The sequence below is a fragment of the Bos taurus genome, chromosome 16 (genome assembly GCF_002263795.3).
Source record: "Bos taurus isolate L1 Dominette 01449 registration number 42190680 breed Hereford chromosome 16, ARS-UCD2.0, whole genome shotgun sequence".
In the NCBI taxonomy this organism is placed as follows: Eukaryota; Metazoa; Chordata; class Mammalia; order Artiodactyla; family Bovidae; genus Bos; species Bos taurus.
Genome location: NC_037343.1, coordinates 72,183,826 through 72,207,486, shown reverse-complemented (window position 1 = coordinate 72,207,486; position 23,661 = coordinate 72,183,826). Strand labels below are relative to the sequence as shown.

The following is a 23,661-nucleotide window of genomic DNA, read 5'->3' as shown; positions in this document are numbered from 1 at the left end:
ACGGGGTAGCAAAGAGTCGGACAGGACTGAGGAACTTTCACTTTCACTTTTGAAAGGAAAGGTGATTGACCAGAAATTCTTCAAGAGGCACATTTCTAAAAAGTGCCTGAATAATACATGATGATTTGCTATCCCAGTTGATAAGTTATTTATTAGAAGATAAATTTAAATCTGTTTTTAATTATAGAGTATTTTCTAGTAGCATAAGTCACTTTCATGCCCTTCCCCTGAATCCCAAACTAAATCCTAATAGAAGTGCAGAGTTTTAACACAATTTCCTGCAGGCTCGGCAACAGTGATATTTACACATTTTAAAAACCCATTTCCTGAGTTGGCTCTTCACCTCCTCCCAACAGAATGTCATTTGTCTCTGGAAGGAGAGGGGACCAGGAGCCTGTATAGAACGTCTCTAGGCTTGTCCTCTGTCATTTTAGCCTGTTTGATGAAAGGCTGTGCACTGCATCTTCCAACTGCTGAGCTCTTCCAACTGCCCTGTAAGCGCTTTACCCTGGAAGCTCTGCTGTGAGTACTAAAGGCGTTTGAAATTATTGCATTCTATCCCTGCTCCTAGGACTTTCCACCACCTCATGTCATCTTAATGCCACTGGGAAAGAGAGGGGCTGGAGCTCTGGTTTATCGATACATTTACAGTTTGGGTGAGTTTGAGAATGTACAGGGGAGCAAGAGTTATAAAACACTGCTGTGGTTTGGAAGAGAGAAACGATGACAGGTTTATACGTGCGCCCCTCCACTTTGCACTCGAGTTCAGGAAACTCTGCCCTTCATGAGCCTTAACTTCGAAGGGTGTGGGTGGGTGAGGAGGTGGAATCCGACAGCCTGCAGCACGTCCCTAGGTTCCCACGTCCCTACCCCTCGGACTTTTCAGCTGCCTGGGTGGGAGGTAGAAGCAGCAGCATCCTCCTATCCCTCGGGACCGGGACTCGGAGGTGCCGGTCTCTCCTGGGGCTCTCTCCGGGGGGAGGCGACGCCGCAGGCAGCGGCCAGAGAACCCAGAGAGCCTTAACGGAGGGGCGAACAGTACCTATGGGGAAGGCGCTGCCGTTTCTGCCGCGATCAGCTTCCCATCACTTTTCCCGGGACTTTGCTCATCAGCTGTCACACTCCCGGGAGAGGAGACTGAGAAGGCGCGCGAAAGGCCCCCAAAAGCGACCCCAGGAGAGCTCTCCTCTTGGGATAGAGACCCATTAGACCCCACCCCACTCTACCCACCCTTCCCATCCCCCGGGAGTCAGCCCCGAACCGCGGCTCCCAGCAGAGCCCCGGGGTTCTGCTGCGTCTGCTGGTGCCGAGCGGCGGGAGGCGTCTGCAATAAAGGCACGGATAAAAAGCCGGGGTGTCAAATCCGAATGCACCTCTTACCATTGGACCGCCGGACAATATTCTCCAGAAACGTGTTTTGCGGGGCCACCAGTCCCTTCCTGCCCCCAGCCATGGTCATCCTCCCGGCAGCTCGGGGTCTGGGGGGCGTCCCGGCACGGCGACTCACGGCAGCCTCAAGCTGGGCGCGGGGCCCGCAAGCGATCCCGGCTGGAAGCGCCCCATGCGCTCCACGCGGACCCGGGCGGGCAGGGGCGGCGGCGGCTCCCTCCGGCTGCCACCCTCGCGCCCTCTTCGCGCCTCCCTCCCCGCTGCCCGCCTCGCTGTGTACTCGCGCGGGGCTCGCCGCGCCGCAGCCGCCTCCGGGTGGGCGGGGGGGAGCCGCCGCAACCGGGCCCGCGGCGCCCCCTACAGGGCCTGTGTCCCCCGCCGGCCTGCGGGAGACCGAGCGGGGCGCTCCCGCAGCGGCTGGGAAGCCGAGCGCCGCGGCGGGCTAAGGCTGGACGGGCAGCGCCGCGCTCTGGGCACAGCCGGGAAACGTGCTCAAGGCGCGCCTTGGGTTGGGTGGCGAGGGGAACGTTGGAGCTGCTGTCTCTCTGAGGGTTCACTCCCAACGAGGTCGCAGGGAATCTTGGAGGAACGTGGCACTGTACCTCTCTTCCCTTGCTCCGTTCCAGGCCGGAACCCTTGGGACCTCTAAAACTCTTGAAACCCTTTCCTGCTGGCCCCCTAGGGTCTCTTAGCCTCGTTTGTGAAAGTTACCCCACCTGCATTCTGAAGCCAGTGTTTGACCATTAATTAATGAAGTACTTAAGGGCTCAGGCTTGCAGAGTGACTGGTTGGATTTCAGAACAGCTGTCTTGGGTTGCTTTTAAAGATAACCTAAAGTCAAAAACGCACGCTCCAGACATTTGACAAGTTTGCGGGCTGACTGTCTCCATTTCCACTCTTATCCAGTGAATATTTTAGCAAAGACCAAGAAAATACATGTATATTTACAGAAAGGTGTTCTGTTTGTTTGTTAGCAGAATCACAACCTGTTATGATCAGTGTGTAAGATTAGGAAACAACCAAGCTGTCTGACAAACATCTAAACAGGCGGGATGGGGCTTGTCCCTGAGGGCAAATGCTTGGAGATTGGGGTTGGGGTGGGCAGCTTCCCCAGGCATTTGACATCAATTAAAAACCGCAGAGGACTTCCCAGGTGGAGCTAGTAGTAAACAACTCGCCTGCCAATGCAGGAGACATGGGTTTGATCCCCTGGCCAGGGAGATCTCCTGGAGGAGGGCATGGCAACCCACTCCGGTATTCTTGCCTGGAGAATCCTATGGACAGAGGAGCCTGGTGGGCTACAGTCCATGGGGTCACAAAGAGTTGAACACTATTAAGTGACTTAGCACACAAAAACGCAAAAACTGCAGCCTTGACAGGCACACTGCTATATTTAAAATGGATAACCCACAAGGACCTACTGTACAGCACAGGAAACTCTGATGGATGTTACGTGGTGCACCGAATGGGAGAGGAATTTGGAGGAGAATGGATACATGTATATGTATGGCTGAGGCCCTTAGCTGTCCACCTGGAACCGTCACAACATTGTTAATTAGGCACACTCCAATACAAAATTAAAATTTCAATAAAAAATGAATTAATTTTTGAAAAGCACAGCCTTGACTTGATGGATGGGCCACCATGTTCAGGATGCTGTGTTGATCTTCACACCTGCCTCCTGGTATAAGAAGAATTACATCAACTCAAGATTTCTGGGCAGGAGCTCAGACTGTTTTAGGAGATTTTTACCGGCACATGGGCTTTATCTGTTTTTTTCACTGTCTCCAGAGAGTGTATGACCAGAGACTAAAGAACTGCCCCATAAAAAGAATGAGTTGATTGTTTCTTAGTCAGTTTCATGCTGGGACAAGCAACAGTTAACACAAGAATGTAAGAGGCAAAAAACTGACTGTGCAACCTCAGCTGTCCAGGTTAACCATCCTGACGCATCCTAATATTTTGTAGATACCTTCTCAGTTTATTCATCTCTCAAATAGAGGAACTAATTCTTGTCCAGCAATCTCTCAGAGATGCCTTGAAGATCAAATGTGATTGATTAGGGGCTGCTGCTGCTGCTGCTGCTAAGTCACTTCAGTCGTGTCCGACTCTGTGCCACCCCATAGACGGCAGCCCACCAGGCTCCCCTGTCCCTGGGATTCTCCAGGCAAGAACACTGGAGTGGGTTGCTGGGTTGCCATTTCCTTCTCCAATGCAGGAAAGTGAAAAGTGAAAGTGAAGTCGCTCAGTCATGTCCGACTCTTAGCGACCCCATGGACTGTGGCCCACCAGGGTCCTCCGTGTGTGGGATTTTCCAGGCAAGAGTACTGGAGTCCGGTGCCATTGCCTTCTCCTATTGATTGGGGAGAGCCCCCTAAATTGTAGAGTAGTATACCACAGTCAGATGTCATCATTAGAGTGACCAAATAAATCAGGCCGTTACAGACATCATCCTGTGTCTCACCTTGTGGAGACACAAAGTGGATGGATGGTAGCTTTTGGCAGTTAGGGAAGGCTTGCTTGGGCCTTGGAACCAGTAATGATATACTTCTTCCACAAGGTAAGATTCTACCAGGCACATCCATCACCCAGCTCAGAGCAGTGATTTCTTAAACCCTAGCTCCGTCTAGTGGTTCTTTGCTCTATTACAAATGAGATAACAAGCAGTGTGGAATGAGAACTTGGAGATGTATTGATGCTGAGTTGGTTCGGAGGTGTCTGCCTACTTCATTTGAATCAATTTGTTTGAATAAGGCTCTTAAGGTTATGTAATCTACTGCAGGCCCAAGGGGAGATTTTTCATAATGATATTAAATCTGTCAAGCAACCTCATAATCCTGCTTGTGAAAGGAAGATAAAGAAAAGAATGGGTGGGACGGGGGAGCTATCAGAGAGAGTTAATAAAATTTCTCAGATTTTAATGAGCTCTCGTGTTCCAGGGCTCGGGTATAAAGGAAACAGATGATGTTCATTTAAGGTGAGGGATGTTAAAGCTGTGGCAGGCTACCTGATAAGAAAAAGGGGCAGAGATATCTTCCATTTTTAATTTCAGACGTACTACTACTACTACTGTGGTTCTCAGCACGCACTGTGTGTGTGTGTGTGTGCGCATGTGTGCGCGTGTGTGTGTATTGGCACCAATTTGAATACTGTCACTTTTAGTGGCACCCTTGAAAAGATTAAAAGACCTAAAACATCATTTAAACAGTCAGAAATCTTTAACCATTATCTCTACTCAGCGTGAGGATATCTCATGGCATCTACAAAAACAAACACATCCTCTGCCCCGCATTCCCTTGGCCGACCCTCAACACTGCCTGACTGTAGGAATAAAGCTGTGTTCCGCCTTGCCCGGGTTCTCTTTGCTATTCGCAGGCCTAGGTTGCATGTGTTCAGTAAACACACCCTCTTTGTTGGGACTGGCTAGACAGTACAGTATATTATGCTCCTTGCCTCTTACTTCCCACCTTTTGTTCCCTACTCTGTATTCACTTCCAGGAGCTGCTCAGCTTAAAGTTCTGTCTGAGATCTAGCACTATAATGTAGGAAAGTCAGCTAGAACAAACTTTAATCTTACAAATTTGTCAACACTGCTAACACCTTTGTAAAAGAGTCACAGTACAGCAATGTACCTCTATATTCTTATATAACAGGCAAAGCCACTTTTTATTCAAAGGAACAACTTTAAATAACTGGGACCAGAGCTCCAATTAGACTGCCTCTGTCCCTCTCTGCAGGAAGTGGGCTACCTCTGTCTAGAACGTCTACCAAGAACAATACAGAGTCCGAAATGAAAACTTCTAAAATTGTATACCACTGTCTCTAACCAGTGTCTCAGTGGTCTTCCTTCCCTATGCCCTCAGTATTGTGGTTTCCCCTGGATTATAACACGTGCTTTGTCTGTATCATACAATAGATGGTGAGCTGAAACACAGATGAACTTCACCAATCTTTGTTTTCATATATATAATTGAGCCATGGTATAATTGATGAGTTCACAAAAGTAGTTCACAGCGATGGCGACACTACAGAGAGAGCATGGAGATAGAGCTCTACAGAATGGCTGGGAAAAGAGTTTGGGAGAGGACAGAAAAATCTCAAAGCCAAACAAAAAATATGTATCAAATGAAGAGGAAGACAGTACCACACACCAGGAGTAGGGTGAGGGGGGAAGATGGCATCATGCAAAGACAAGAATTACATTTTTTCCTTTCAATAAGACCATGAAGTATAAGAAACAGATTCAAAAGCCCAGAACCTCTCAAACATAGGAGAGTCGCCCATGAGCCCTGGAAGTTCTCAGAGGAAGAATGGGCAAACAAGGGTGTTTCCTCTGCAGAAAAGAATAAGCATCAACAGGAGAAACTGAACCCAGAAGGGACTTCACCTACCTGGCCACCATGAGTGAAATATCTAAAAGAGGGGGAATATGCAGCATGCATGGGAAATTTCAGCTTCTATGACCCAGTGACTGATTTATTACACGTAATTTCTGTTCGCAAAACATATTGTCCAATAGATGTACAGGAAATGTGTTGGGGAGGCCATATCCATTGGAAAGATCTGTTCTGTATTATGGGGCTTCCCAGGTGGCTCAGTGGTAAAGAAACCTCCTGCCCATGCAGGAGACATAGGAGATATGGATTTGATCCCTGGGTCAGGAAAATCCCCTGGAGGAGTAAATGGAGGAGTACACCCTCTCCAGTATTCTTGCCTGGAAAATTCCATGGACAGAGGAGCCTGGTGGGCTACAGTCCATGGGTCACAAAGAGTTGGACTCGACTGAGCACATACACAGGCATATTCTGTATTATGGACACCTACCTCCACCAAGTGCTGGGAAAAAGGAGAAAACCTGCCTCCATAAGAATTGTAGCCTATGAATCTAATTGACTGGAGGGTGTCACACTGATGTAGGTGCTACGCTCAACTCTGGCTAACCCAATAGGCATTTTTAAACATTTGCAGAACTGGATTATATCTTTCTAAATGCCCAAAGCCTATTATCCTTCTTTCTCATTTCCTCCTATCAAAAAAGAACAAGGTATTTTATCACATCCCTCTCATGGAAAATAATGAAAACTATTTACAACTGTCTCATTTTATTGTGCAAACATTCGCTCAGAGTCTAGCATACACCAGATGCTGGAATAGGTTCTAAGGGTGAAAAGAGGGTTGTGAACCTGCCCCCATGAAGCTCAGGAATCAGTGAGTACTTAGCTTCTTTATGATTTCTCTGCTTTCAGCTACTTTCCTCTCTCAGTTGTGTCCTCCAAACCCTGCTGTCTTTGTCCACAAACTACATTTCAGCTTGATCTTCGCACCGAAGACTTTCCTTCTCTTCACTGAGACTTGTCTCTCCCCAAAAGTCTTGGAGTCCCACAGATCACACTCCTTTAGAAGATATTCATCTGCCATGGCCCCTGCTCCTAGAAGCCAGAAGTGAAGTGGGAATTCATCAAGAGTAGGCAGTTGGACGCACAAGCGCAGAGCCCAAGAGAAACATCTAGGGAGAGCCAGAGATTGAAAATCACTAGCTTATAGCCTTCAAAAGAGAGTGAGAAGGAGCAACCTAGAAAGTAGGGATAAGCCATGAGAGAAGTCTTTAACTGGGAAGAGTAATGAACACCATCATATGCATATGTATGTAGGTACTAAGCTGCTTCAGTCATGCCTGACTCTTGGCAACCCTATGGACTGTAGCCCGCCAGGCTCTGCAGTCCATGGAATTCTCCAGGCAGGAATATTGGGTTGCCATTCCCTTCTCCAGGGGATCTTCCTGACCCAGGGATCAAGCCCATGTCTCCTGAGGCTCCTGCATTGCAGGCAGATTCTTTATCATGAAGCCACCAGGGAAGCCCAGATTTATTTATTTATTCTTGTGTGACATCTGGGATCTTAGTTCCCCAACCAGGGATTGAACTCGGTGTGTTGCTGTAAAAACTGGAGAATGTCCCTGGGACAGAATGATCAGTTGGTCTTTTGACACCTTAGTGGAAATATTTTCAATGGAATAGTGGGGACAAAGCCATATTACAATGGTTTTAAAGAACAATTAGACAGTTACAATCCAGATAGCAGACTGAGCTAGTAAAAATTGCCCTTCTAACTCAAACATAGAGAAATGCCAAATAAATCGTTTTTAAGCTTATCTTCAATATACTGCCAAGATCAAAACAAGTCAAAAATAGGCAGGAATCCATTGCAGTTGTGGGAATACATGGGGAGCAGCAGGGGAGTGTAACCTCCAAAGAAATGCTCCTTAGGGTGTCCAGTTTTGGTATTGGTGTGACGGTTCTGAGGACAGAGGCCCCATTCATGGTGGGGAAACTGGAGCTGAGTCTCCGCTGGACCCAGGAACCTGGAAAAATAGAACCTACAAGCCTGAGCTCTCAGCTGGTCCAGAACATGGGTGGAAACAGTAAACCTTCACAAATCGGAACTCCTAGACCACTCAGTCTTCCACATTAATGGGACAGGATTCTCCCAGCTACCCTCACAGTGTGGAATCTTGTGCTAAGAAATTTATACAGAAATGTCACATAGCCCCATCAGAAACCAGTAAGAAACTGCCACTGCAGGAAAAACATATACCAACCAATATACCTTAAGATCCAACTGATAAAAATTACCCCCAAGAGAAAGCATACAGACATAATTATAAATCATACCAAAAATAATTCTACATCATAAATGAAGTCAAATAAAAAATTGGAGAAAACAGCAACTGAGAAACAAGGCAGGTTGCAGCAAGTTGAGACTTTAAAATGTGTATTTTATATATTCAGAGAATAAGAAAGAAATATAAACCTTAGGGTGAAAATAAGACACTATGACAAAAAAACAGGCAGATTTTGATCAAAATTAAACAAAATTTAAAACAGTCATGGAAACAAAAACTCCCTGGGGTATATTATTCAGTAGTCTAGACCCAATTAGCTGGAAAGGAAATTACACAGAACATAGCCTAGAGAAATAAACAGATAGGGAATGTAAATGATAAGTGGATGGAGTGAAAGGCTCAAACATACATCTAAAAAGAATCCTCTAAGGAATAAAAACATATATGGAGAAGAAGCAATATTCAAAGGGACAATGAGAATAAATTTTCCAGAATTAAAGAAATCAAATATCTCACAATTAAACTCTCAGATTGAAAAGGCAGGATAAATGAAAACAAATCCAAACCTAGACATATAGAAGTGACACTCCAGAGCGTAAAAGGAAAAGAGGAAATCTTGAAAATTATCATAGGAAAAAATAGATCATCTACAACAATGTGAAGATGATATTGACATCTCAATCTAACAAGAGAGTTAAAAATGATGGAATATGCCAGTGGTTCCCAACACGATGGCTAAACTTCAAAAGACTGACAGAGCAAAATGTTGACAAGGATGTGGAGCCAACAGAACTCTCAAACATTGCTGTGAGAGTCTGAAATGATTTTTTAAAATCACTTTGGAAATAGCCTGGCAGTTTCTTACAAAACTATCGATAACCATTAACCCATCCCACACCCCAGAAATTCCACATACATTCAAAAAAGATTTGTTTGTATCTGCTTCATTCATAACAGTCAAAGACTAAAAGCAGCATGTGTCCGTCACCAGCAGAATAAATAAACAAACCATGGTATACCAATACGATAGAATACTGCAGAGTAACAAAATGAAACAAACTACAGTTAAAGGCAAACAACGCAGAAGAATCTCAACACATTACATTGAGTGAAAAAGCCTTAGACTAAAGAGTATATGGTATGTTATTTCATTCATACAGAGTTCTAGAACAAGCACACGAGGTGAAAAAGAAATCAGAACATTATTTGTCTCTCAGGGGGGATACTGAGCATTGCCTAGGGAGGGACATGATGAAATTTTCGGGAGTAATAGCAACATTCTATATCTTCATGAAAGTGTGGGTTATGCGTGTATATGATTTGTCAAAACTCAAAAAATGATACATTTGAGTTTTATGCATTCTGCATATTTTATTTCAAAAAAGAAACTCTACATATTGAACCCTAGCTAGTTATATTCAGGCTAATCATTTAGGAGTAAAGTATATGGATGTCTACAACTTATTGTGAAATGCATCAAAAAATAAGATAAATAGACACGATAAAACAAAAACATCACAATGTAATGACAGTAGAATCTGTATGGTTGCTATGTAAGTGTTCACTGTACAAGTCTTTCAAATTTTCTGTGTTTTTGAATTTTTTTCATATCCATCTGAACCATTTTAAAGGGGGGATAAAGTAAAGACATTAACAGAGACAGGCTAAAACTTATGGACATTTGCTGAAAGAACTAGTTAAGAATTAGGAAAAAAAGAACTAGAAGAAAAAAAGTGGATTACATGATGCAATAATGACAGATAAACTGGTAAAAACATGGTAGTAGACACAAATAAATGTTGACTTCTAGAAATAGTGAAGGCGATGGCACCCCACTCCAGTGCTCTTGCCTGGAAAATCCCATAAACAGAGGAGCCTGGAAGGCTGCAGTCCATGGCGTCACTGAGGGTCAGACACGACTGAGCGACTTCATTTTCACTTTTCACTTTCATGCTTTGGAGAAGGAAATGGCAACCCACTCCAGTGTCCTTGCCTGGAGAATCCCAGGGATGGGGGAGCCTGGTGGGCTGCCGTCTATGGGGTCACATAGAGTCGGACACGACTGAAGGACTTAGAAGCAGCAGAAATAGTGAGGATGATAACAGATAAATTAGAGAAGTGTTAAAAATACGGTGACAGTAAAATACTTGATAACAGTGGAATGAATAATGGAAACTGAAATGTTTCAAAATCTTTGTCTTCTAATAGCAAGACTGCTAAATTTTAGACTCTGTTAGAAAATTTAAAACTTTCAGACCAGTGAGGGGAAATAAGAATGGGCATAAAGAAAATATAATTAAATCAAAATATGCCACGTAAAGAGCAAAAAGATGTAAAGAATTAATATGGTAGATTAAAATATACATTAAAAGTGGCAGAAATGCCCCAAAATATGTCAGTAATCGCAATGCATGTGTGTGTGTGTGCGAGCCCGCAGACGTGCACACGTAATTGCTTCAGTTGTGTCCGACTCTTTGCAACCCCATCAGCTGTATGTAGCCCACCAGGCTCCTCTGTCCATGGAATTTTCCAGGTAAGAATAATGGAGTGTGTTTCCATGCCCTCCTCTAGGGGATCTTCCCAACCCAGGGATCAAACCCATATCTATTAAGTTTCCTGCATTGGCAGGTGGGTTCTTTACCACTGCTACTGCTAAGTCACTTCAGTCGTGTCCGACTCTGTGCGACCCCATAGACGGCAGCCCACCAGGCTCCCCGGTCCCTGGGATTCTCTAGGCAAGAATACTGGAGTGGGTTGCCATTTCCTTCTCCAATGCATGAAAGTGAAAAGTGAAAGTGAAGTCGCTCAGTCATGTCTGACTCTTAGCGACCCCATGGACTGCAGCCCACCAGGCTCCTCCATCCATGGGATTTTCCAGGCAAGAGTACTGGAGTGGGGTGATATTGCCTTCTCCTTCTTTACCACTAGCACCACCTAAATTTTCTTATTAAAATAAACACTTATATCAGATAAAAACAAAACAGAATCGATCTTGTGATGGTTTAAAAAAGTCTCACTTGGAACACAGAAATGTTTACAACAGAGGGAGATGGAAAAGGACATAGTAAGACTTCGGATTTGGGGAATACTGCAAAACCATCCTATCACAAATATCAAAAAATTCTGAATAAAATTAATAAATGATGAAGTTTTGTATATATTATATATATGCACAACATACTACGTGTATATATATATTTACATTTTCTTAATTTTTAGTTTATATTGGAGCATAGTTGATTAACAACATTGTGTTAGTTTTAGGTATACAGCAAAGTGATTCAGTTATACATATACATACATATATATATGTGTGTATATATATATATGTGTGTGTGTGTGTGTGTGTGTGTGTGTATGCTTTTAATTGACTAACTTTCACATGAAATGAAAAGAATTCCCCGAGGACCAAAATACAAACAGAAGTAAAACCAAAGCAATGAGCACAAAGATGTGACAGTGTTGCTGCCCAAGCAAGGTAGGGAGGAAAGGGTCGAAAACCAGATCAAGGCCAGGTCAGGAAAAGCTTTGTTGTCATGCTAAGTCTAGCATTTAGAACTTTAAAGTTCACTTTATCGTGTGAACAGTCTGCAGGAATCAAAGTTTAAGCAGGTGCATGAATAGCTCTAGGTTCTGGAGATACAACAGTGAAGAAAAGAAATATTCTGCTATCAAGGAGCTAAATCTAGTTGGGTGAGACTGGCAAAAATAATAAACACATTATTTTGTATCTTAAAACATAGATAATTTTCACTTGCCTTTATTTACTTGGTGCTATAAGGGAATGATTTAGAGTAGGTTCATATCACAGGAAACATGAACTATCAATATTACTTTCCATCATGGGACCCTGGCGATGGGTTCTTTATGCTAAGTTGAGGGGCTGTCTTCATTGTTCTCAGCCTTCTCAAAAGATCCTTTGATATTTCCTCTTCCAGTTGACTTCCTCTGTTCATTGGTAGAATTGGAGCCTATAAAAAGTTGCTGTTGTTTAGTCTCTAAGTCATGTCAGACCCTTTTGCAACCTCATGAACCTCAGCCTGCCAGGCTCCTCTGTCCATGCGATTTACTGGAGTGGGTTGCTAGTAAATACTGGAGTAGATTGCCATTTCCTTCTCCCCAAAAAAATTGTTTGAAAGAATCCTAAAAAAAATTAAGTCTAATATCAACTTTAATCAACCAAATATCTTCATCAAATATGACACACAAAGCCATCAGAGGATCTGCTATGTGGTTATACTGCTGGTAAAGATCATGAATAGATCAATGAGTAAGAAACAGATCAAGATGTGTGACATGACCTATAGGGGGCTCGAAGATTCAGTGTGATTTCCATAGTACTGAAACTCAGTCTAGTATCAAATGCTAAATCAGTATTTCTGGGTATGACCACTTGCAGAAAAACATGGCTAGTCTTCACACATGGAATTTATTCTTTCAGGATTAAAAAAGGAAATGGGGTGGGGATGGATGCTTTGGACTCAGTCATTTCGGTCTCTCAGTCGTGTCCGACTCTTTGTGACCCCATGGACTGCAGCGTCCCAATAAGGAAGAAAGTGAAGAGGAACATAAACCAAACCATCTAAGGTTCTCCAAGTAGTTCACATTTAGAAAGACATAAACACAGAAATGACAAAAGTTAAACGCCAGAGAGTTGTTTCAACCTGTGAACCAAATGTCAGAGAATGACTTCTTTAGTATTCTGAGAATTATGGAAAATTCAACCAAAATCTTATTATTAGAGCAATTAAATGAATATATAAGGCAGAGGAGAACCATTTGGAGAATATGCATCCATATAAATGTAACATGACAGAGAAAATGGGATCTCTCAAGGTTTCTTTTGCTGTTACCTTCTTTGTTAAAGAGAGTACTATTTAAACTGGAAATGGCAACCCACTCCACTACTCTTGCCTGGAAAATCCCATGGACGGAGAAGCCTGGTAGGCTACAGTCCATGGGGTCGAGAAGAGTCAGACATCACTGAGCGACTTCACTTTCACTTTTCACTTTCATGCATTGGAGAAGGAAATGGCAACCCACTCCAGTGTTCTTGCCTGGAGAATCCCAGGGACGGGGGAGCCTGGTGGGCTGCCGTCTATGGTATCACACAGAGTTGGACACGACTGAAGCGACTTAGCAGCAGCAGCAGCAACTTTCCAAAGTCACAAAGAAGAAATTGAAGTCTAAGACCTGGGAATATATATTAAGAAACTGTACAAGTAGTTAAAGAGAAGGAGCCACCTGCCGAGGTCCAGCCCCGGCTGATCCAGGGAGTTTGAAGCGGGGACAATGTCGGCGAGGATCAGGATACAATAACTTCAATTAGATATTAATTAGAGATATAAAGAGTAATAGAATGAGGATAGCTCAGCAGGAAAATTCAGTGGAGAAAAGAGGCTGAGTAGCTTGGTTTACGCGGAAACCAATAAAACTTCAAGACAAGAAGCTTGCACCACTTACATAGGCCACAGGAGTCCTTCCGTTCTCCTGAAGGAGAGGAGACACTGAGGCCTCCCCGGTTGGATCTTAGAAGCCCAGGCATAATTAGTAAGCATGGCGGGCTCCGCGCTCCAGATGGAAACTCAGCCAGAGTTTGAGAGAGAGCGCGACATGGGGAGACCAGTATTTCGAGAAACTGATCCCAATTCTTTATTTTCCATGGTCTACTTTTATACACTGAGATGTTATGCAAAAGTCATGCGGGGTCAGCAGTCCTGACTTTTATCAAAGTCAGGTGCTTCATACAAATGTATACAGAGGTCTTAGGGGTGTTACATCATCTTCTGGCCAGGGGGCCTGCTGACAATTTATGACCCTCTCCTTGTGACAGCAGTCAGTCAACCAGGACACTTATTTCTCCAGGGGTGATTATTCTTAAAAAAGACTTCACCTTCCGAAAGTACCAGATAAAGTTACATTCCTATAGGGTGAGGGTGCAGTGGATTTTAATTAAGGAAAGAATTTACTTAGCCTAAGGTTAACGTGATTAATATCAAAGGTTAATACTTATTTCTTCTATATATTCATTAATGTGTGTAAGGGCAGGGGATGTGGAGACGTAGCAACAAACATTGGCTCAACAAATGAAAAACCCTTCACCAATACAGTTTCTAATCAACCCACTATACTTATACTAATGGTTTTCTAACTTTTCTAAGGAACCTGTTTTTAGAAGGTTTAAAGCGTCTCATGCCTCTCACGGTTGGGAGGCTGTGAGCAATCATATGTGGCCGGACAAGCCTGTCAGGCAGGCTAGAGAACCTTAAGAGGAGTTTGTAGGTTAAAACACTCTTGTCACGCCCAGGAGTTTTTATTAACTGGAGCTCTAGGTTAACTCCTTCTCCGAAAGAGGTGGTGGGGAACAGCCCCCCGTAAAGTCAGAGGTGTAGGTGAGAGCACAAAGTAGTAAAGTAGGCAGACTCTGGTTTTGGGGGTAGATGCTCAAGAATTTCCAGGGGGACTCCTGAGGCTCGATCCCGCCTTTGTATATGTCGAACCTCCTTCCTCATGACCTTTGCCATGGGTGGAGGTCCTCACACCGGCTCCCTGCATCAACCCACTCCAGTATTCTTGCCTGGAGAATCCCAGGGACAGCAGAGCCTGGTGGGCTGCCATCTATGGGGTCGCACAGAGTCAGACACGACTGAAGCAACTTAGCAGGACTTTGGAGAAGGAAATGGCAACCCACTCCAGTACTCTTGCCTGGAAAATCCCATGGACGGAGGAGCCTGGTAGGTTGCAGTCCATGGGGTCGCTGAGGGTCGGACACAACTGAGCAACTTCACTTTCCCTTTTCATTTTCATGCATTGGAGAAGGAAATGGCAACCCACTCCAGCGTTCTTGCCTGGAGAATCCCAGGGACGGGGGAGCCTGGTGGGCTGCCGTCTATGGGGTCGCACAGAGTCGGACACAACTGAAGCGACTTAGCAGCAGCAGCAGCAGTTAAAGAAGGAGAAGGGGATGACAGAGGACGAGATGGTTGGATGACATCACTGACTTAATGGACATGAGTTTGAGCAAGCTCCGGGAGGTGGTGATGGAGAGTGTTGCCTGGAGTGTTGCAGTCCATGGGGTCATAGTCAGACACAACTGAGCGACTGAACAACAAGTTAAAGTTAGTTCAAGTCTCCATGCCCAGCTGCATGAAACATTACAGGCACCAGAAGCCTAAGCACAAGAAAATATTTTCCTGATTTTATTCAAAAGGAGAAAGAAATTAATCATTTTGCAAACCATTGCTTAGCTTATAGTTATTCTGAAAAAATTGTTGATGGGCTATTAAACATGAGTTGGGAGTGTCTGGAAAGAAATGAGTTAACCACTGGGGGCCAACATGGATCAACCAAATGGGGGAAAAGAGGAGCAGAAGATGGTAGAAAGACAATATAAAGAAAAATTATGAAAGCCTTAGAAATGAACCCAAAAGACTGCAGAATGTCTTCAATGAAAACCAGGTAATGTCTAGCACATCCATCCAAGGTGTCTGGTTTATGGGGTCTTTGTGTCTTTCATGATCTTTGAGCTATTTACAACTCTGTAATTTGTAGACAACTATAGCAATGCAAATGATTCTTGTCCAGAGATGTACAAAAGGATTCTTTTCTGATGGAAATTCAATTGATTCTCTTCCTCCAATGTGGAATAAGCCAGTTTAACATTTTTGAAGGAAATTTAGTTAACTATTCCTAATGAGCTAGGTATGTTTCTACTCTTTAGATTCTCCTTTGAACTAGTTCTAGTATCTTACTAGCTCCTTCATTAACTGAGCTACATAAAATCTTTGATGTGCTTTTATTTTATATTTGTGTAAGAAGCATAAATTCATATATATATAATCTTTTTATGGGAGACTGGAAAGGGGCTTTCAGAAAAAGTAGTAACATGTTCTTAAAATAGGAGAATGAGGAAGGACGTGGTGTGTTGATATGGGAAACAGCACATGGCATGGTAGGGAGATGAGACTGGACAGATAAGCAAAATTAGCTCAAAAGGGATTTGTGATATAATGGAATTGAAAAATCCTCTTTGAGTCAGATAATTCTAAGGCCAAATCTATGGGCTTCCTTAAGTGTTTGTAGAACTTAGCAAGCAGAATTACATATCTGAGTTGCCACAGAAGCACTATCCACTAATACCCAAGCCAAGAAATAAGAGTATTCATGTGAAAGATTCAGAGACATGGAAATCTTGAAGAGGAACTTGGCTTCCTGGGGTTTGGGGTGAACTTTTTAGGTGTCGATGGGTAACAGATCTACAACTGACATGTGGGTTACATACATTAAACCAAGAATAAAGTTTCTACTTGATCTTGGAGATGATAGGGAGCCACTGAGGTTGCTAGCATGGCAAGACAGGCATGCCTAGAGCAGGAAATGATGTGAAAATAAGTGATCAAGTGCTCAGTTGGGGTTGGGAAGGCAAAAGAGGAAGAATTGCAGATTACAGGCATCTTAGTTTGTGAATGGGGAAAATGATTTTACATGTGGCCATTGGAAATAAAGTCATAAAACCCAGGACAGAGAGCAATGCTGTGATCGACAGAGTGATGCAGAGAAGGTAAGACAGCTGTTCAAATCACCAATTCATGGTTTCATACTTCTAGTTCCTAACAGAGAGGGAATGACTAAAATTAGCTTTTCACATATTGTCAGCATTTAAACAATCATTTTAGCATTAGTGCAGGGGGAAGTGGGAAATGATGTGTGAATTGTTTCCTGAGGAGCATCAGCATTTTTCTCCTATGATTCATGGGAGGACCATCTTTCTTATTAACCACATTTTTTGAGAATCAACTTATACTGACCCTCTTGAAACAGAGCAGAACCCTGTGGTCCTTGCCCTGCTCCCCCCCACCACCACCAATCATGTCTTTTGCCTGCCTTTCACCTGTGGAAAGCTTCAGTCAAAGAATAAGAGTAATTAGAGAAGTGAAAAATACGAAAACAAAGAGAAACAATCAAAGGAGACCAACTAATAGTAATGTAGTCATTAAGCATAGTCAAGGACTTGTAGTTCCTTCTCAAGGACTATGGATAATATTCCAAGCCATACCCTGTGATCTGTCTTACAGATACAAACCCCAAGGGGGAGAAGTTAACTACATGATGACCAGACTGTACCCAGGACATGAACTGCCACAATTCCGAGACCTGGATGCAGAGAAATAGGAACAAATGGATCCTGGAACTGAAGATGAACTGTACCTAAAACAACCAAGATAATGCTGGTCAGATCACTGATGATCAATTTGAAGATGACTGTTAGAAGTGACTGTGCTGTTTAGGCATGTAGCCCTCCCACCAATTCTGTCTATAAACACTCTCACCTCCTGCTTGTGGGGAGGGGGTGGTAGTGGGCCTTTGGACAGATGTCCACCACCCTCCCCATCTGCAATTGCCAGCATATGAAATAAGGCAAACTTCCCTTATCGCCAGTCTGGCCTGTTTATTGCCTTTTGAGAGGTGAGCAGCCAGACCCCACTACGCACTCTTTCAGTAACACTCTGACAGATACAGTTGATTTAAAGCTAACTCAGCACTGAAGAGGTTTCCCAGGTAGCACAGTGGTTCAGTCCGTGGGTCAGGAAGATCCCCTGGAGTAGGAAGTAGCAACCCACTCCATTATTCTTGCCTGGAAAATCCCATGGACAGAGGAGCCTAGCGGGCTGCAGTCCATGTGGTCGCAGAGGAGCACACGACTGAGCACAGCACAGCACGCTGTACTGAAGAGCAAAAAAGAAAGGTAACCTCTGACTGGAGTCACATCAGCCTTGTGGTTGAAAAGAGAAGCTTTAGAGTCAAGTAGAACCAATTTAAGGGTAATTTTAAATCTCACATATTTACCCAAAAATAAGTTAATTAATATTAGATTCGCTGGGGATTTTGTCAAAATGCAGATTCTGAATAGTACCTAAGTTTCTTCATTTCCAATAAGATCCCTACTTTTTTTAAAAAATATGTTAAGGAAAAAAGTAACAAGAAAAGATAAGAGTAATTACTCAATGCAATTGGAATGAGCCTTCCAGCACGGTACAGGAACATGAGGCTGTTGTGCTACTGTCACTGCTAAATCTGAATGACCATGTCTAAAACATATATTAAAGCTTGAGTTTAGACATCTATTATTATAGCTTGCTTTTTAGAGGACCAGTATGATGGAGAAATAAATGTGTTTTAATTTATGCATGATGTACATTGCTGATTAATATGATAATGTGTGGATTCTTATGTTTCAGGTATATAGAGAGTGAAATAATGTCTGTTTCACACTCTATCTTACAGTCTCTTATCCCAGCCACATTTCATGCTGGATTCATTCACACACTACAGAACTATGGCCATTCAGAGGAAACTTTTCCAAAACAATGGAAACTGAAAAATTCTGTAACAATAGAAATGTACATTGACATACAACCAGTTATAATGAAATTTAAAATCAATAGTATTAACAGCAAATATTTTATGGCACAGGTCAAATGCTGTAGATTAAGATAGTCTTGTTGATAGTAACTTGAACATTCAAATAAAGTGCTCTTTACCAGGAAATGATAGATTAACAGTATGCCAGAGTGTAAGTCACTTAACATTTCAGATGAGAACATTAACCAGTACTATGAATTCTTGATAAATGTGAGGTGAGTAATAATGATGTTAGTATGTGGAAAATGAAAAGGCATTACAATATTTTACAAATAAAAATAAGAGAATAAACTGAAACCTGAAGGAATTACCCACTTCAAGGATCAGTTGGTGGGGAGAGCATTACAAGACTGAGGAAATAGAAGGTCAAGAGATGGTACAGCCTAAGAGTGTGAGAGGAGGCGTGGGTAGAGATATATTTGGAGAGATTGAGGGGGTGATCCTCTCAGTCCTTGTTAGCCTGTTAAAGATTTACTCTCTCAAAGAACAACAGAAAGCCGGTGAAGGATTTTAAAGAGAGGAGTCACAGGATTTGATCTGCATTTTCGAAAGATCATTTCGGCTTCAATGTAGAAAATACATTGCCAACACGGGCTAAGCCTGGAGACAGTGACACTAGTTGGCAGTTATTTGGCAGCAATGAAAAATTAAGGAAGTTACGGGAAGTTTACCACTTTGCAGGAAGTGGTGAGACAGCAGCTGAATCAGGCAGAGGCAAATTTCATGTAGGCATTGAAAAGTCACTTGACTACCTGGGAGCTTAATTTTCTCATCTTAGAAAACTGCATCATACCTGGCCCTGCAGAGTCCCCCTCTCTTATCATAATGATACCAAGCTTATTATGTGAAAGGTACTCAGGGTAGAGTTCAGTTCAATTCAGTTCAGTCTCTCAGTCGTGTCCGACTCTTTGCGACCCCATGAATCGCAGCACACCAGGCCTCCCTGTCCATCACCAACTCCCAGAGTTCACTCAGACTCATGTCCATCAAGTCAGTGATGCCATCCAGCCATCTCATCCTCTGTTGTCCCCATCTCCTCTTGCCCCCAATCCCCCCCAGCATCAGAGGCTTTTCCAATGAGTCAACTCTTTGCATGAGGTGGCCAAAGTACTGGAGTTTCAGCTTTAGCATCATTCCTTCCAAAGAAATCCCAGGGCTGATCTCCTTCAGAATGGACTGGTTGGATCTCCTTGCAGTCCAAGGGACTCTCAAGAGTCTTCTCCAACACCACAATTCAAAAACATCAATTCTTTGGCGCTCAGGCTTCTTCACAGTCCAACTCTCACATCCATACATGACCACTGGAAAAACCATAGCCTTGACTAGACGGACCTTAGTTGGCAAAGTAATGTCTCTGCTTTTGAATATGCTATCTAGGTTGGTCATAACTTTCTTCCAAGGAGTAAGCGTTTTTTAATTTCATGGCTGCAGTCACCATCTGCAGTGATTTTGGAGACAAAAAAAATAAAGTCTGACACTGTTTCCACTGTTTCCCCATCTATTTCCCATGAAGTGATGGGACCAGATGCCATGATCCTCGTTTTCAGGGTAGAGTAGACTTTTAATATTCCCTCCAAAATTTAAATTGTTAAAGATATACTCCTTTCATTTTTGTGAAATGCCTCTTTTCTAAGGAACCAAACACACTTTATTAACATTGTCTTATAAGCCTGTGAAGCTGGAATAATCAATAAGCACAGTCAACTGGCTCAATAACAGGGTTGAGCATTCTCTGATTTATTGGTAAACTTTTCAGAGGGGGAGGTGGTTCTCTTCTTTGAGGATTTTCTACACCATCAACACTGATAAACCAAATGCATTCTCCAGGCCACCTCAAAAGATTAGGATACATGTTTGGGAGCTCCAAGGATTTATAAATCAAAAGGATAGTGAATAACTATGATTTATATTTTATTTATAAAAGGTATATATGTTTTTCAGCTTATTAGAATAATCAACATTGGTATCATGTTATATATACATTCCCTAAATGTTTTTAGTTGAGAATAACTTGATGCCAATTTTTAAGCATAGTTTAATCATAATTGGAAAAGGAAAACTGAGCAGTAGCCACAGGACTGGAAAAGGTCAGTTTTCATTCCAGTCCCAAAGACAGGCAATGCACTCAACTGCACTGAGTGCTCTCATTGCACTCATCTCACAACTGCACTCGTCTCCCACGCTAGCAAAGTAATACTCAAAATTCTCCAAGCCAGGCTTTGACAGTACATGAACCTAGAACTTCCAGATGTTCAAGCTGGATTTAGAAAAGGCAGAGGAACCAGAAATCAAATTGCCAACATCCGCTGGATCATAGAAAAAGCAAGAGAGTTCCAGAAAAATATCTACTTCTGCTTTATTGACTATGCCAAAGCCTTTGACTGTGTGGATCACAACAAACTGTGGGAAATTCTTAAAGAGATGGGAATACCAGACCATCTTATCTGTCTCCTGAGAAATCTGTATGCAGGTCAAGAAGCAACATTTAGAACTGGACATGGAACAACAGACTGGTTCCAAATTGGGAAAGGAGCACATCAAGGCTGTATATTGTCACCCTGCTTACTTAACTTATATGAAGAGTACATCATGTGAAATGCTGGGCTGGATGAAACACAAGCTGGAATCAAGATTGCCAGGAGAAATATCAATAACCTCAGATATGCAGATGACATCACCCTTACGGCAGAAAGGGAAGAAGAACTAAAGAGCCTCTTGATGAAAGTGAAAGAGGAGAGTGAAAAAGCTGGCTTAAAACTCAACATTCAAAAAACTAAAATTATGGCATCCAGTCCCATCACTTCATGGCAAATAGATGGGGAAACAGTGAAAACAGTGAGAGACTTTATTTTCTTGGGCAGATGGTGACTGCAGCCATGAAATCAAAAGACGCTTGCTCCTTGGAAGAAAAGCTATAATAAACCTAGACAGCATACTAAAAAGCAGAGAGATTACTTTGCCAACAAAGGTCCATCTAGTGAAAGTTCTGGTTTTTCCAGTAGTCATGTATGAAAGTGAGAGTTTGACCATAAAGAAAGCTGAGCACCGAAGAATTGCTGCTTTTGAACTGTGGTGTTGGAAAAGACGCTTGAAAGCCCCTTGAACTGCAAGGAGATTCAACCAGTCAATTCTAAAGAAAATCAATCCTAAATATTCATTGCAAGGACTGACACTGAAACTCCAATACTTTGGCCACCTGGTGCAAAGAACTGACTCATTAGAAAAGACCCTGATGCTGGGAAAGATTAGAGGCAGGAGGAGAAGGGGACAACAAAGGATGTGATGGTTGGATGGCATCACCGACTCCATGCACATGAGTTTGAGCAAGCTCTGGGAGTTGGTGATGGACAGGAAAGCCTGGTGTGCTGCAGTCCATGGGGTCTCAAATAGTTGGACACGACTGAGTGACTGAACTGAATGAATCATAATTATCACATATAAAATTACAAGGAAATAGATTGGTTTGTTGTTAAAATTATGTCTTTGTTAGTTCTAACTTTTCCTAGAAGAGCTATACCTAGACTCTTGAATCTTTTATGCACTCATAAAAAGTGGTTCTGTTTTGAGAATATATAGTGTCCATATATTTTAATTAAATATCTACAGAATTCATAAGGAAACAGAAAAAAAAAAAGGATAGTGAAAAGTGAAAGTGTTAGTCATTCAGTCGTGTCCGACCCTTTGTAACCCATGGACTATAGTCCACCAGGCTCCTCTGTCCATGGGGATTCTCCAGGCAAGAATACTGGAGTGGATTGCCATTCCCTTCTTCAGGGGATCTTCCAAACCCAGGAATCGAACCTGGGTCTCCTGCATTGCAGGTAGATCCTTTACTATCTGAGCCAGCAGGAAAGCCCCTAACTCTTTCATATGCACATATATATTATATGTAAACACTATTCTAGGAAAAGAAATTAACTTTGGTTGAATATTTGTTATTCATCCCTTAAAACATTAAAAGGTTATTTGAAATCTAGAATCTGTATCAGATTGTGAAGTTAAGCTATTGATAGACTCTCTGATGTGAAAGGGGGTTAACATACCAGAAAGAATAGCTTTGAGATTCAATGTCAACCGTAGGGTCATGAACTTATGATCACTGTGATGATTAAACAGCTGAAATTCATTGCAGTAGAGTCCAAGTAGCAAACCTAACTATAGAGGGATAGGAGGTAGGTATTATAGGAAAAGTGCCCAAATGTTAGAATCAGCCAAGAGGAGCCCAAAACACAGTAGACAGTAAAGGAGGGGGACCTCTAGAAAAGCAAATGTACTATTTCCCTATCATACCAAATAAGATCTATAATTGAAATGCTCTCACACCATTGAATGTTGAATGGCTCCTTGCAATTGAGCTGTCCAGGTTTCAGTTCTTTAGCTCTGTCCATTTGTTTTTTCAGCAGATACTGAGCATTTTAGCATTCTATTCTCTGTACTAAGGCCAGAGATAATGAGTTAAAAGATGCTTAAGGGGTATTGGGCTAAAATGGGAGCAAGCCAAGGAAAAAGAAACAGGGAGTATGCTTGAGCAAAATTTCACAGAGTCCTCAGGGTTGGAAGACAGTACAGAAAGAGCAGTAAAAGTAGCTGTGTTTACACTTACATGCCAGGCACTATCCTAAACATTTTATGTGCATCAATTCATGATATCTTCACAACAACCTAAGAAGCAGGTACAATTATCATCCCCATTTTATGGAGGAGGAAGCATAATTTCACAGAATTTACGTGATCTGCCCAAGGTCACACTCAATATCCTGCCAAAAGTTCAGGCTGCTTCCAGAAAAATGTTTGGATCACTTCCAAGAAAGCAATACAGATAATGACTATAATGATACTAACAATAAACATTTATGCAGTACTCACAATGTGGTAGGCATTTGTTCTGTTTTATTTATAATAACTTATCAAATCCTCCCAATAACTTGCTCTCATTTTTTTTTTTTGATGTCAACTTTCCTTTTTAACAAGTAGATTTTCTTTTTTAGAGCAGTTTGAGGTTCACAGGAAATTGTGTGAAAAGTACAGTATCCCCTCATACGTCTTTTCCCTCTTCCACATTCACCCTACCATGCACACAGTTTTGTTTATTATTAATATTTTGCATTAGCATAGTACTTTTATTACAATTGATGAGATGATATTGATATATTATTATTAGCTATAGTCCCTAGTTTACATTAGGGTTGATTCTTTCTGTTGTACATTCTGTGGGTTTTAACAAACGT

At 42.4% G+C, this 23,661-nt stretch overlaps 1 protein-coding gene and 1 long non-coding RNA gene across 3 annotated transcripts in view; one reads left to right on the top strand and one right to left on the bottom strand.

Moving 5' to 3' along the window:
• KCNH1 (potassium voltage-gated channel subfamily H member 1) overlaps positions 1 to 1,658 on the bottom strand; it is a 441,293-nt gene extending 439,635 nt beyond the window's left edge. Inside the window, 1 exon segment of one of the 2 annotated variants that reach the window (NM_174372.2) lies at positions 1,381 to 1,658. In NM_174372.2, coding sequence (NP_776797.1) covers positions 1,381 to 1,459 — 79 coding nt within the window. In that variant the 5' untranslated portion in view covers positions 1,460 to 1,658. 2 annotated transcript variants of the gene reach the window in all.
• Positions 366 to 17,448, top strand: LOC132342504 (uncharacterized). The gene is made up of 2 exons (XR_009490924.1): positions 366 to 522; positions 17,086 to 17,448. It is a non-coding gene; the product is annotated as an uncharacterized lncRNA (long non-coding RNA).
• The last annotated feature ends 6,213 nt before the right edge of the window (positions 17,449 to 23,661 follow it).